Raw genomic sequence first — 14345 nt, 5'->3', positions numbered from 1 at the left:
CAATCCATAACACCAAGATAACTGAAACACAGATTCCCAACAAAGCTCCAGAGAAACATAAAGAATAATCCATCATTCAAAAATAAACCAAAACATAATAAACTCAAAATGCTGGGTCGAACCGACCCAGAACCGTGACAGTACCCCCCCCTGCAAGGGCTGGCTCCCGACAGCCCAAATAAAAAAAAAAAAAGCGCAACAAAACGGAGCACCAGGCCAGGGCGGGTGGAGGGGGTCCAGGAATCAGGGTCCGAAACAAAAAACAAGGAGCACAAGAGTCCAGATCAGTCCAAAAAACACAAGAAAACAGTTCAACACAAAACAAGAGTAATCATGAGTCCACAGTAAGGTCAGCGGGTCGACCCGGAGGTCGACAACACAAGGACTAAGACAGTTCAGGGGGCCGGCCGTGCGGACAGCAGCAGCGGCGACGCAGACTAAACCAATCAGGAGGCCGGCCATGTGGCATGCAGAGGCGACGACAAAGCAGATCCGGAGGCCGACCGCGAAGCCAGCGGCGGTGATGAACTGACTCAGGAGGCCGGCCTCGACGGCCATGACGCCCAGCTAGAGGCCTGGAAAGTGGCCGGCAGAGTCGAGGCGGAACAGGACGAACTGGAGTTAGGGGTTACATGAATAGGATGAGGGACCTATGGATTCTTCGATACCCAACATCCACAATGACGGCGAAACAACTAGTAGCTCAGTAGCCCAAGAAGGGACCGGTCCCATCCACCTACCGACCAATAACCTGCCTCAGCACCACGTGGAAGCTCCTGTCAGGCATCATATCCGCTAAGATGAACAGGCACATGGGTCAATACATGAGCGGGGCACAGAAAGGGATTGGCAAGAATACCAGAGGCACAAAACACCAGCTACTGGTAGACAGAACAGTCAGCCGTGAATGCAATACCAGACTGACCAACCTGTGCACAGCCTGGATTGATTACAAGGCCTATGACTCAATGCCCCACAGCTGGATACTGGAATGCCTAGAATTGTACAAGATCAACAGGACCCTAAGAGCCTTCATCAGGAACTCAATGGGGATGTGGCGTACAACACTAGAGGCCAACTCCAAGCCCATAGCACAAGTCACCATCAAGTGCGGGATCTACCAAGGAGATGCTCTGTCCCCACTGCTGTTCTGCATAGGCCTGAACCCCCTCAGTGAGATCATTAACAAGACTGGCTACGGTTACCGACTACGGAACGGAGCGGTTGTCAGCCACCTCCTGTACATGGATGACATCAAGCTGTATGCCAAGAGTGAACGAGACATCGATTCACTGATACACACTACCAGGATATACAGCAATGACATTGGAATGTCATTCGGACTGGAGAAGTGTAGTCGGATGGTAACAAAGAGAGGGAAGGTAGTCAGAACTGAGGGGATTGAACTACCAGAAGGCAACATTGCAGACATAGAGGACAGTTACAAGTACCTGGGGATCCCGCAAGCGAATGGGAACCATGAAGAGGCCGCTAGGAAAGCTGCAACCACCAAGTACCTGCAGAGGGTCAGGCAAGTCCTGAGAAGTCAGCTGAACGGTAAGAACAAGATCCGGGCCATCAACACCTATGCCCTGCCCGTGATCAGGTACCCTGCTGGGGTAATAGGCTGGCCAAAGGAGGAGATAGAAGCCACTGACATAAAGACAAGAAAGCTCCTTACCATGCATGGAGGGTTTCACCCCAAGTCCAGCACCCTGAGGCTGTACACTAAGCGGAAGGAAGGGGGCCGGGGACTGGTGAGTGTCAGCACCACAGTCCAGGATGAGACAAGAAACATCCACGAATACATCACGAAGATGGCCCCAACTGACAGCGTGCTCAGTGAATACCTCAGGCAGCAGAAACCCAAGAAAGAGGAGGAAGGCGAGGAACCATCATGGAAGGACAGGCCCCTGTACGGTATGTACCACCGGCAGATAGAGGAGGTGGCTGATATCCAGAAATCCTACCAGTGGCTGGACAAAGCTGGACTGAAAGACAGCACAGAGGCACTAATCATGGCAGCACAAGAACAAGCTCTGAGTACAAGATCCATAGAGGCTGGGGTCTATCAAACCAGGCAAGACCCCAGGTGCAGGCTGTGTAAAGATGCCCCAGAGACAATCCAGCACATAACAGCAGGGTGCAAGATGCTAGCAGGCAAGGCATACATGGAACGCCATAACCAAGTGACCGGCGTAGTGTACAGGAACATCTGTGCCGAGTATAACCTGGAAGTCCCGAGGTCAAAATGGGAGATGCCTCCAAGGGTGATGGAGAATGACCGAGCTAAGATCCTGTGGGACTTCCAGATGCAGATGGACAAAATGGTGGTGGCTAACCAACCGGACATAGTGGTGGTAGACAAACAGAAGAAGACGGCTGTAGTGATCGATGTAGCGGTTCCGAATGACAGCAATATCAGGAAGAAGGAACATGAGAAGCTGGAGAAATACCAAGGGCTCAGAGAAGAGCTCGAGAGGATGTGGAGGGTGAAGGTAACGGTGGTCCCCGTGGTAATCGGAGCACTAGGTGCGGTGACTCCCAAGCTAGGCGAGTGGCTCCAGCAGATCCCGGGAACAACATCGGAGATCTCTGTCCAGAAGAGCGCAGTCCTGGGAACAGCTAAGATACTGCAAGAGGACCCTCAAGCTCCCAGGCCTCTGGTAGAGGACCCGAGCTTGAAGGATAAACAACCCCAGGGGTGCGCTGGGTGTTTTGTGTTTTTTATATATATATATGTGTGTGTGTGTATATGTGTATGTGTATATGTATGTATATATGTGTACGTGTGTGTTTGTGTGTGTGTATATATATATATATATATATATATATATATATATATATATATATATATATATATATATATATGTCTGTCTGTCTCTTTACTGTTCTCCCAGTTTTTAAAAGTCTAGATTTTCAAACAATTTACCAAAAAGCAAATGACAGATGTAAATGACAACACATCACTCTGTGACGTATTTTTTCCCCATTCACAGTAAACAAAGTCTCTAGAAGTTTATTTATTTAAATTTCCTTTAGATAACATTACAAAGAATGACAAATAACTTTCTATTTTGGCCTTGGTTTTCACTAGAATTGCTCTGGTTTTGCTAACCTGAGAACTTTTTAAAATACATTCACATTTCTGTTCCTAATTCATCTATGTTCATTTCTGTGTATTTCTGTTCATGTACAGGTGGTTGCAGAGTTTCACTGAATCAACAATGTTAACCTGCGCACTCAATTCTACAAGGAGCTGGACAGACACACGCCTAGACTCATCACTTTGTTCCGAGACAAGGCCATCAAGACTGGCAAGATTGCAGAGGAGCTAGCAAAGCTCATGAGAATTTATGACATTCAGGTAAATTTTTCATTTCACATGATTCAGAATTACATTAACAGATGGTTTGTACACAGCTGTAAGAAGTCATAGTGTCAATTGCTTCAACTGTTCCCCCGCGATTAAGTGATTATGCCATGGATGCAAGGTTGTCATTTTAGGAGAAGGACATCTTGACAAAATGTATCCTTTCCAAGGCTTGCAAAATTTCAAAGTCTCTGGTAGCCCTTCGGGCCGGCACTCTTCAGTTTTTGGTAGCCCAAAATAAATTTAAGTAGCCCGAATAAAAAAGAGAGCAAATTTTTGTTTTGTTTACCGTTTTGTTTCCGTTACAATATTAATGTATAATATTGTAACGGAAACAAAAATTAATCAAAAAATAGTTAAAATACAAATCACAACAACTGTATAAAAATTACAATCGTCAACTCAAATACTTGGTTCTCATTGAACAGAGATTTCTATGAACTTGTAAGAACTGTAGAATATGAATCAGTCGGTGTTGGATCCTGAATCTGACATTTCCATTGGAGTCATGGGTCAGAGGCAAGTGGAACCAACATCAAGGACATTTGCTTTTTGAAGTTTGCAAAGACTGCTGAATTTTGCCAATGATAGTTCACTCTTTGCAACATAGCACGCTGCTCTAAACAGCTTTTTCAGGACTTCTTCTCATGCTTGGTCTATTTTTAGTATGTTTTTTACAATTGCTGTTTGTTCTGGGAAAGATACTGCAGACTGGGCAATAATGCATTTCTGGCATTTCTCATGCGTTCTGATGGGGTCTTTCTTAAAATGACTGGTCCCAGTAACAAAGGCGCTGGTCGACTCAGAAACTGAATGAAACTCACAGCACACCTGGCAGAACATCATGTTATTTAGCTCGTCATACTCCAGCCACAGAAATTCTTTTCTCCATGAAACCAAAAAAGCTGCGCTTTTTTTGCCTTATAGTCTGATTTGTCTTAACTTACCGTTATGTGTTCGGCTTTTCTTTGGCTGTCGCTTCTTCACCCTGATCTGTATTATTCGGCTGAGCAGAACTAAAACACCGGCGTAAATCCTGCTGCTTTTACACACGCACTCACATAACCCTCAGCGATTCTCTGCGCAATCAACCTCTCACATGTTTAAGCTTGCTGTGGGAGATTTCACTTGTCATGTCTGAATAGTGAGCTAATGAGTGATAAGACGATGCCATCACTCACCAATCACTGCTGCCGCTCTCTACACACTGTTCGCACGATCGCAAAGTGAAAGCAAAAAACAAGCGCAAATTCAAACGCGATTTCAATATGTCACGTATTGACAGTGGCTCATCGATGCCAATGACATAAATACTCAGCTACATTTTCGAAAGAATGCAAACGCACTGACATATACTTTCCTATGATAGCCCGACGGGCAGGGCTGAGATGGATTTTGGTAGCCCGACTGGAAAGATCGCTAGCCCTGGGACGTCGGGCTAGCGATTTTGATAAGATAAGATAACCTTTATTAGTCCCACACGTGGGAAATTTGTTTTGTCACAGCAGGAAGTGGACAGTGCAAAATTTATGAAGCAAAAATTAGAATAAAATAAAATAAGAATAAATACAGTACACAACTGTACAGAATAAAATAAAATACTATATACAGTAGAATAAAATAGAATAAAATATACAATAAGATAAAAATAGAATACAAATGTTATATACAACTCAGGAAAAATACAACGATGCCAGAAAAGATTATTGCACATTAGTGTTATTGCACATTTGTGGATGTGTGTGTTTGATCAGTTAAAGTCTTTGTTGTGGAGTCTGACAGCAGTGGGGAGGAAAGACCTGCGAAATCTCTCCGTCCCACACCGTGGGTGCCGCAGTCTCCCACTGAAGGAGCTGCTCAGTGATGTCACAGTCTCATGCATGGGGTGGGAGATGTTGTCCAACAGGGATGACAGGGATTGCGAGCCCTGCTTTCAAAAAGTGTTGTGTTAAAAAGATTTATTAGCTTCAATTTAAAGAAGTCCAAACAAGTACTGTTTTTGTAAAAATTGGTTTACATTTGGAAGTTTTTCCTTTGTGAATTGTTGATGTATTTACAATGGAAACTTATTAATTTAAAATGTGTATTACTAAAAATACGGTTATCCAAAATACTGGATTTACCATCTTTAGCCCGTTACACAAAAAGTTTGGACCTCATCTATAACAATGACAATCAGAACATGGCTATCCAACACTTTGTTTTTACTCTGCATTTGTGTAAATACTATTCTAATAGATATTGTATGTTCATCTAGGAACAGCGTGATGTAAATACAAGACGGGCCCTCATCCTTCGTGCACTTCCTGTGTACCTGCGTGAAGATGCCTCCACGTTATTCAGGACTTGTGATGTAAGTGTACTGCCCTCAGCATCAACCCCTTTGCCTAGCTGTTCAGTCGAATATATCACTCAGAACTCAAGGAGAACCAGGGTTTATATCAGGAAGGAGGTTTAAAACTGTCCTCATCTGACTTGTTTTCTCCCATATATCATCAACAACAACAACAACAACAATCTTTATTTATAGAGCACATTTAAAAACCAACGGTATACCAAAGTGCTTAACAAAGAGCAAGGAAATAACACAAGTATTATAAGGCCTTAATAAAAGTGTGAAATTATGTTCACAGGAAAATGCCACAAATACACAATGGTAATATAACATACACAGCACAAATAAAAGCATAATAAAACACCAGTCAAAGAATGAGTAGGAAATTTAAAAGAATAAATCTATGCAACAACTGCAAGCATTAACAGGATATCAACTATTGTTGAATAAGATTGCAAGAAGATTGTTACGCATAAACCAGAAAACATGAAAATAGTTGAAAGATCATTAAACAAAAAAAAAAATCCACAGATAAAAACTCTCTCCCTTTTAAAATTCAAGTGTTCTATTTTTTTGGAGGTGCCATGTTGTGGTCAGAGAAATGTTTGGTAAATAACAAAAACAAATATCTTGACATATATTTATTATTGAAAACATTTATTTAAGCATATATTTTGAAACCCAACCCAAATTAAGATTATTGTAATGCATCATGATGTATCAAATTAAATCGTTGACATTATAATCCAAAAAGAAACGTGCGACTTATGAAGATTCACACCTCTAATCAGTAGCATGATTTGTGTCCTTGAGGGGCTGAACTCATTGTTGTATTATTTGTGTTTTGCAGTCAGCAGATGGTCCAGACCTCACTGACACTCCTGTGGCTCTGCTGACAGTTGTCACGGATGACACTACTGATTCGGCCCTCTTCAGTCCCAAAAGCATCTGCATTGTCGTTGAGGATGAAATACTTGTGAATGGTCCCACAAATCTGGCTGACTCATTTCTCCTGCTCTTTGGGTACATCTATGCACTAGACCTACAATACCCAAAGAAACTTGAGCTTATATTCACATTTATCCAGAAGGTTGTGATGTGCCTTGAGGACAACAACCCACTGAAAGGGCGTCTACTGATGCTGAAGAATGAATTGTTCAATGAGTGAATCACTCAGAATGGACTACTTGTTGAGCTGAGTATTGAGGAAGCTTTTTTTTTTCCTAATCATTTGGCTCTTCTACTTTAAATTTAAAGTGAATGACTGCTCATTCCGTGGACTATTCACGTTTAACGTTCTGTTGCCTAATACCTTAATGCAGTGCCTTGATGTTTGTTACCTATGAAGTACAGCAGTGGAAACCAGTACATTTTTTTATGTATTTTTAAAATAAGTGAGCTGCAGCTGTCAAGGTACAGTAAGTGATAAATGCCTCAATGTTCTAATAGCTTCAATTGCTGTTTATACTGAAAATGTTATTTAATTTTAAAATTGAGATGGAGACCCTTGGAGTCTTTTTCTTTTGTTTTATTTATGAAGCACTTTTTTATGAGTGAGCTCCGTTATCTGTGCCTTTTTAAAAGCACATTGTGTTTAATAAAAAAAGTTGTTAAATTGTTAGTGTTGTTACTTTCATGTTGTCAGGATGATGTCGTGGATGAAAGAAGGCGGACCCAAACGCTGGACTCACTGGTAGGTAGGTGAAGGTTGGTATTTATTGTCAGCGGAGTGAACAAACAGAACAGAAGCAGGATAGGGTTGGCTGGCTGGACGTCTGACTGAATGAAGGAATGAATGAAGGACTGACTGACTGAAAGGCTAGCTGAATGAACGCAGGTGGAAACGACAACATACCATCACAAGAACATCAATGACACGACACTGGACTGGTTGAACTGAGGAACATAAATACACAGGCTGAGTGATGAAAGATTAGAAACTGGTGAGTACACAGCTGAACATAATGAACTAATGATAAACGGGAAGAGGACTGAACATAATGCACATGGACCAAGGCTAACACAATAAAACAGGAAGTGAAACAGACAGAATATAAACAGTGAACATGAACTAAGAATACTGGGTCAACGACCCAGAAACCCTGACAGTACCCCCTTCAAAGGCCGGCACCCGACGGCCAAAAGAACGAAAAACCAGAACAGGGAGGGCGGAGGGGGCCCAGGACGGAGGGACGGAGTCCAAAACAAAAACAGTTCAGGTGGGCGGCCACGCGGCCAGTGGCTGAGCCCGGACAGTTCAGGTGGGCGGCCACGTGGCCGGCGGTGCCGCTGGAGTCGATCTGGTGGGCGGCCGCGAGGAAGGCGGCTGCAGCCACTGAGCAGGTCCGGTGGGTGGCCGCGAGGAAGGCGGCGGCGGCCACTGAGCAGGTCCGGTGGGCGGCCGCGAGGAAGGCGGCGGCGGCCACTGAGCAGGTCCGGTGGGCGGCCGCGAGGAAGGAAACCCCTGGCTGAGGAGCGGCCGGGCCAGCAGGTGCGGAAACCCCTGGCTGAGGAGCGGGAGAGCTCACAGCTGGCTCTGGATGCTGTGGCTGCAGGTCCGGGAACTGAACAGGATGGTGAATGAGTGACTGGACTACAGAAGACTGGACTTCAGACGGTGAGAGAACGGGTGACTGAACTACAGGATGCTGGATGGCAGACTGAACTGGCTGGACAGGCTGGAGGACGGGCGACTGGATGACAGACTGGACAGGCTGGAGAGGACAAGACTGGAGGACAGGAGACTGAGCTACAGGGGCCTGAGGGACAGGAGACTGAGCTACAGGGGCCTGAGGGACAGGAGGCGGAGCTACAGGGGCCTGAGGGACAGGAGGCGGAGCTACAGTGGCCTGGAGGGCTGGAGCAGGCGAGTGAACTGACTGGACTGGAGCAGGCGAGTGAACTGACTGGAGTGGAGGCTGAACAGCAGGCGAGTGAACTGACTAGAGTGGAGGCTGAACAGCAGGCGAGTGAACTGACTGGAGTGGGGGTGCTAAGGGACGAACAGAGGTGGGTGAGGCTGACGACGGAGCTGTGGTTGGTGTAGCTGATGGCTGAGCTATAGACTGTGCTAGTGAGGGAGATAAAGCTACAGCCTGGGCTAATAAAGCTGGTGCAGGGGACACCTCAGCTAGCCTAACCAGGGATAGGGCTAGCGCGTGAAAGGCTGGATCAGGCGGTGGATGAAGTGGTGGACTGATTGGTAAGCAGGCTAGCTCTTCCGAGCCTCCAGAGCGTGAGGACACTGGCTGGAGAGCTTCGGCTGGGCCTCTGGGATGGTCAGGTTGGATTCGGGCTGCCCTCAGCCTAGGTGCTGGGACAGGCACGGAGGTGGCTGGACACCAGTCACCCCCACCCGAGAAACAGGAGCGGGTGTGGAGGTAGACTGGGTCGCAGCTGCCCTCCTCCTGGGAGCTGGCACAGGTGTGGGTGTAGGCTGACTGATGGGAGAGGAAATAATGACTGGGTGAGTGATACTGACTGGGCTATCGGGTTTTATTCTGGTCCTTCTGCCACCACTATTTACAGTCTGTGGGGGAGCAGAGCAGAAAAAATCCTCCCAGTCCACTTCATCCTCTAGGAGGGAAGTTCCCCATGAATCAGAAAAGAGTCCGTTGTGTGTTTTGAGTGGACAGTTGGATGAAGGGTGTGGAAAACAGTCACCGGAACTCACCACCGGGAGTTGCTGAGAATAGTCCGAGTTATGACGGCGTGTGAGCCGCTTTCTCGGGGAAGTTGGAAGCGGGCGGGGTGAACAGCTGAGCCTCTGGCGCGGGAGCCTCCGTTGAGCTGAGGTGGGAGGCATAGCCGCTGTGCCGTGGTGAAATGGAAGAGCCGGTGAGTGAGACGGCTGGCGGGCGAGCGAGGAGCGGAGCGGCGGGAGAGTGAGCAGCCGAAGCTTGGCCTGTGACGCCCACTCTCCGCGGCGAATGCTCCGATGCAGGTGAGGCAGCAGGTGGAGAACCGCGGCATCTCCGAGGCCCGCCCAGAGCCAGACGAGTCCCCTCAAAGACGTGCTCTCTCTCAGCGAAGAGCCGCTGTTTCCCCCTGAGCTCCTCCATCCAGCGAAGGAGCGCTGTCTCCTGCCGCTCAAAAGGTTCCAAGTCCGCTGGGTCCACAACGCGGGGTCGTGTCATTCTGTCAGGATCTGTGTCGTGGATGAGAGAAGGCGGACCCAAACGCTTGACTCACAGGTAGGTAGGTGAAGGTTGGTATTTATTGTCAGCGGAGTGAACAAACAGAACAGAAGCAGGATAGGGTTGGCTGGCTGGACGACTGACTGAATGAAGGAATGAATGAAGGACTGACTGACTGAAAGGCTAGCTGAATGAACGCAGGTGGAAACGACAACATACCATCACAAGAACATTAATGACACGACACTGGACTGGTTGAACTGAGGAACATAAATACACAGGCTGAGTGATGAAAGATTAGAAACTGGTGAGTACACAGCTGAACATAATGAACTAATGATAAACGGGAAGAGGACTGAACATAATGCACATGGACCAAGGCTAACACAATAAAACAGGAAGTGAAACAGACAGAATATAAACAGTGAACATGAACTAAGAATACTGGGTCAATGACCCAGAAACCCTGACACATGTTTTCTAACACTTTTAGCTGATTATAATTTACTGGGCAAACAGTTTAGAATTATTCGTAAATGTATTTCCCACGGTATTTTAAAAATATTTATTAGATTTTAAGTGTTATTTCCCATATTATAAGTTAGAAAATATGAAAAAGTTTGAGTTTATTTCCCACATCCTATGAGTTGCTATATGTAAAATATTTTGAGTGTATTTTCTACCTTAATTAAGTTGAAAAATATTAAACATTTTGAGTTTATTGCTCCTTAATTATAAGTTGAGGAATATCAACATTTATAAGTTAACATTGAGGTAATTTAAGGCAACTGCAACTGTAATTTTTATTTTAGTTAAACTTAAAACTTTTAAAAACATCACTAAAAAACTGTTGTGTAATCTGTTACACAACAATTTTTGAGTTCTGTGAACTTATTAGGTTTAACAGTGTAGGACGCCATTATTGGCTAATTCTAATTTAAGGTGAATAAGCATTAGCAGCTAATACCATTTTTGTTTGCTTTGTAAGAATGACAGCAGCTAATGATACGAAGTCTACCGTTATTAACTAATGCTAATTTGATGTGAATTAACATTATCCGATAATGCTAACTCTTTTCTCCTGCATTATAACAATGCCAATAGTTAATGCTAAGTAGGCTGCCATTAGCAGCTAAAGCTAATTTAAAGTGAATAAGCATTAGTAGCTAATGCTAATACCATTTTCTCTTGTGTTTTAATGATGTGAGAAGTTAATGCTAAATAGGCTGCCATGACTGGCTCTTTTCCCTTGCGTTATAACGATGTGAGGAGTTTATGCTAAGTAGGCTGACATTAGCAGCTAATGCTAATACTGTTTTCCCTTGCTTTCTACAACTTGAGCAGCTAATGCTAAGTAGGCTGCTTTGCTCTGCTAAGGATTTGTGTGACCATAATGCAAACTCTAAGGCTGCTAAGCTAATGCTGTTTATGGGCCCTGTTAAAATCAATATTTCATTCTCATTCTGTTGTTTAGGAACAAATTTTTTGTGAATTCAGCTGTGAATTCAGAGTTTGTCAGTATTTAACCTTCCATTTCCAAATGTTAGCTGCTCCTGTCTGCCTCTTTGTCACACACACACACACAGACTGAAATGATGCACAGCCTTGTTTCATTTTTCTGTCAGTGTCACTGACTGTCACTGTGACTGTGGACATACAGCATGGGAAACATACACATGGCTGACACTTTATTAGGTACACTATCTCAGGTGCAGTACACCTGTGACCTAATAAAGTGGTTCTAAAGTTACAAAATGTTGTCTCTGTCCAAATATTTATGGACCTAACTGTAGGCCTACTTTTAATGAAACTCTCAACATGACTTATCAGTTCTCATTAATGTCCCAGCAAACAGACTCCTTGGAGACCCCCTATATAAATATCTATGTACTGTCCAGCTAGACTAGTGTGTCTGTCCCTGAAAATATTCCTGCATGTGTGATTGTTCATGTCTCATCTGCAGGAAGCAAACAGGAAGTGAGTGAAGGACACAGCAAATGATTCCAGCTCTTCCTCCTCTATCAGACATTTTCTCCATACCTGAGAGTGTCCAGTCTCCAGCCTGGATCCTTCAGTCCAGCCGACAGCATCTTCATTCCTGAGTCACCTGGATGATTGTAGCTCAGGTCCAGTTCTCTCAGATAGGAGGGGTTGGAGCTCAGAGCTGAGGCCAGAGAAGTACAGCCTTCCTCTGTGATCAGACAGCATGACAGACTGCAGATACACAAAGCAACAATCCATCTGTGAACTCTACTCTGTACATTTTTTTTTCTTTTTGTTTCTTATTTCAGAGAGATTTAACACCCAGATCATCAGTGCTTTGTGACACTGGAGAGGAAGAAGTCTCTCAATAGCAAAGGACCTGAAGCAGGACCAGGTTGAGGGTGGAAAAGTCATCCAAAGTTTTCTTCTTTTAGAAACTCTAAGCACCACAAGTAAGTCTGCACTCTGGGTCTGGCATTTAGGATATGTGCTATATGAGGGAATGTGGTTGTATAAGACTATATGTTGGAAGAAGGACTTTAGATTGATTTTCTGGAATTCCCAGGAAGCCGATGGAGAGAAAAAAATAGATGATTTATGTTTCTCTTCCCTCTCAGTGCTGTTTCTGAGTGAGTCATTTGAATGCCTTTAAGGGAGCTTTCAGAACAAACTCATAATGAATTACACTAGTGTAGCCTCTAACTACCAAATGCATGACACAGTTTTATGAAATAACTCAGATGTGATGTTACTAATTTTAGTAAACAACATAGACTGTTCTTTACTATGCACAATAAATGACACGTCTTAATCAAACATGACTTCTCAGAGTATTCATAGTCATTCAATATTCCACAAGAAACAATATTTAAATGTTAGTTGTTTATACAGTAATATTCAAATTTTAAACGATCATCATTAAAATAAAATCCTGACCTGAGATTTTCCAGTACACAATACAGACTCTTTAGTCCAACAGACAAAAGCTTCACTCCTGTGTCCTTAACTCCATTCTTACTCAGGTCCAGCTCTCTCAGACTACAGGACTGACAGCTGAGAACTGAGGACAAAGCTTCACAGCTTCTCTCCGAGAGATCACAGTCGCTCAGTCTGAAAAATTAGAAACACATAACAATGAGGCAGTTGTTAAAGTGTATTCATGAAGCACTGAGGGCTATTGATATATTATTTATTCAATATTTATTCATATGTCTGTGAAGGTTCTCAGTCATCCAGGTCATCGTAGTCTAAGGAGCTTGGAAAGAAAAGCATCTGGACTTCTTTGAGTTGCTTGAAGACGTTTCACCTCTCATCCGAGAAGCTTCTTCAGTTCCAAGGTCAAATGGTGGAGAGTCCCAGATTTAAACCCAGTGGGAGTTTCCCCCCAAAGAGGGACAATGGACCCCCTGATGATCTTCTACCTAATCACATGAGCCAAGGTGTGAAAGTGGGCGTGGGTCCAAATCAGCCAGGGTTTCGGGTGTGCTCATTGTGAAACCTGGCCCCACCCTATCATGTGATTTCCTGAGGTCAGATGGCCCAGGATGTGAGTGGGCGTCTGGGAAGGGATCTCAAAACTGGATTATAGATGGCAGACAGTTGGTGTCCTAAACCACCGCCTCTGTTCAAAGATGGTCGCTCACAGTGGACGTAAATGGCTTCTTTCACTCCTCTTTCAAACCATCTGTCCTCTCTGTCCAAAATGTGAACGTTGGCATCCTTGAAAGAGTGACCTTTGTCCTTTAGATGCAGATGAACTGCTGAGTCTTGTCCCGTGGAGGTGGCTCTTCTATGTTGTGCCATGCGCTTGTGAAGTGGCTGTTTGGTTTCTCCAATGTAGAGGTCTGGGCATTCCTCGCTGCACTGTACAGCATACACCACATTGTTAAGTTTGTGTTTAGGAGTTTTGTCTTTCGAGTGAACCAGTTTCTGTCTGAGTGTGTTGCTGGGTCTGAAGTACACTGGGATGTCGTGCTTGGAGAAAACTCTCCTGACTTTCTCTGATACACCGGCTACATAGGGGATGAAAATGTTGTTGCGTCTGTCTTTCTTATCCTCCCTCGCTGGTGTCTGATCTTCTTTTCTGTGCATCTTTGCTGACTTTATAAACGCCCAATTAGGATAACCACTAGACTTGGGAAAGTCTATGTCAGGGTGCCTGAAAGGACAGTCTGCTCTTTAGTTAACCCTTTAAGACCTACCATAGAACCAAGTCCGCCAGAGCTTATATTATATTTTTACTTGCTGTGGAGCCATTTTTGGGAGTATTTCAAGTTGCTATACATCAATACAACTATTATAGCCCAAATTTTAATAATATGTCTGCATTGAGTGCATAGTAATTACACAAATTGCAAAAAAGTGCAATAAACTACAAAAAAATTGAAAATCGTTTTTGTTTTTTTAACATATATTTCTAGTTAGAGAAATTTAAGAGGCTTATCCTCAAAACTGTAAATACAAAAAGTTGCACAAACTAGTTTCCCACCACAGGAAATTTATTTGAAGTGTCTTCATA

At 44.2% G+C, this 14345-nt stretch overlaps 1 protein-coding gene across 1 annotated transcript in view; it reads right to left on the bottom strand.

The window, feature by feature from the left end:
- The window catches only part of LOC116331969, a 249588-nt gene extending 249030 nt beyond the window's left edge, over positions 1-558 (bottom strand). Inside the window, exon 1 of the mRNA XM_039603810.1 lies at positions 364-558. Coding sequence (XP_039459744.1) covers positions 364-558 — 195 coding nt within the window. The remainder of the gene's footprint in view (positions 1-363) is intronic.
- Positions 559-14345: the final 13787 nt, after the last annotated feature.

The sequence above is a fragment of the Oreochromis aureus genome, linkage group 3 (genome assembly GCF_013358895.1).
Source record: "Oreochromis aureus strain Israel breed Guangdong linkage group 3, ZZ_aureus, whole genome shotgun sequence".
NCBI lineage: Eukaryota > Metazoa > Chordata > Actinopteri > Cichliformes > Cichlidae > Oreochromis > Oreochromis aureus.
This window is presented reverse-complemented; position numbering and strand designations above follow the sequence as displayed.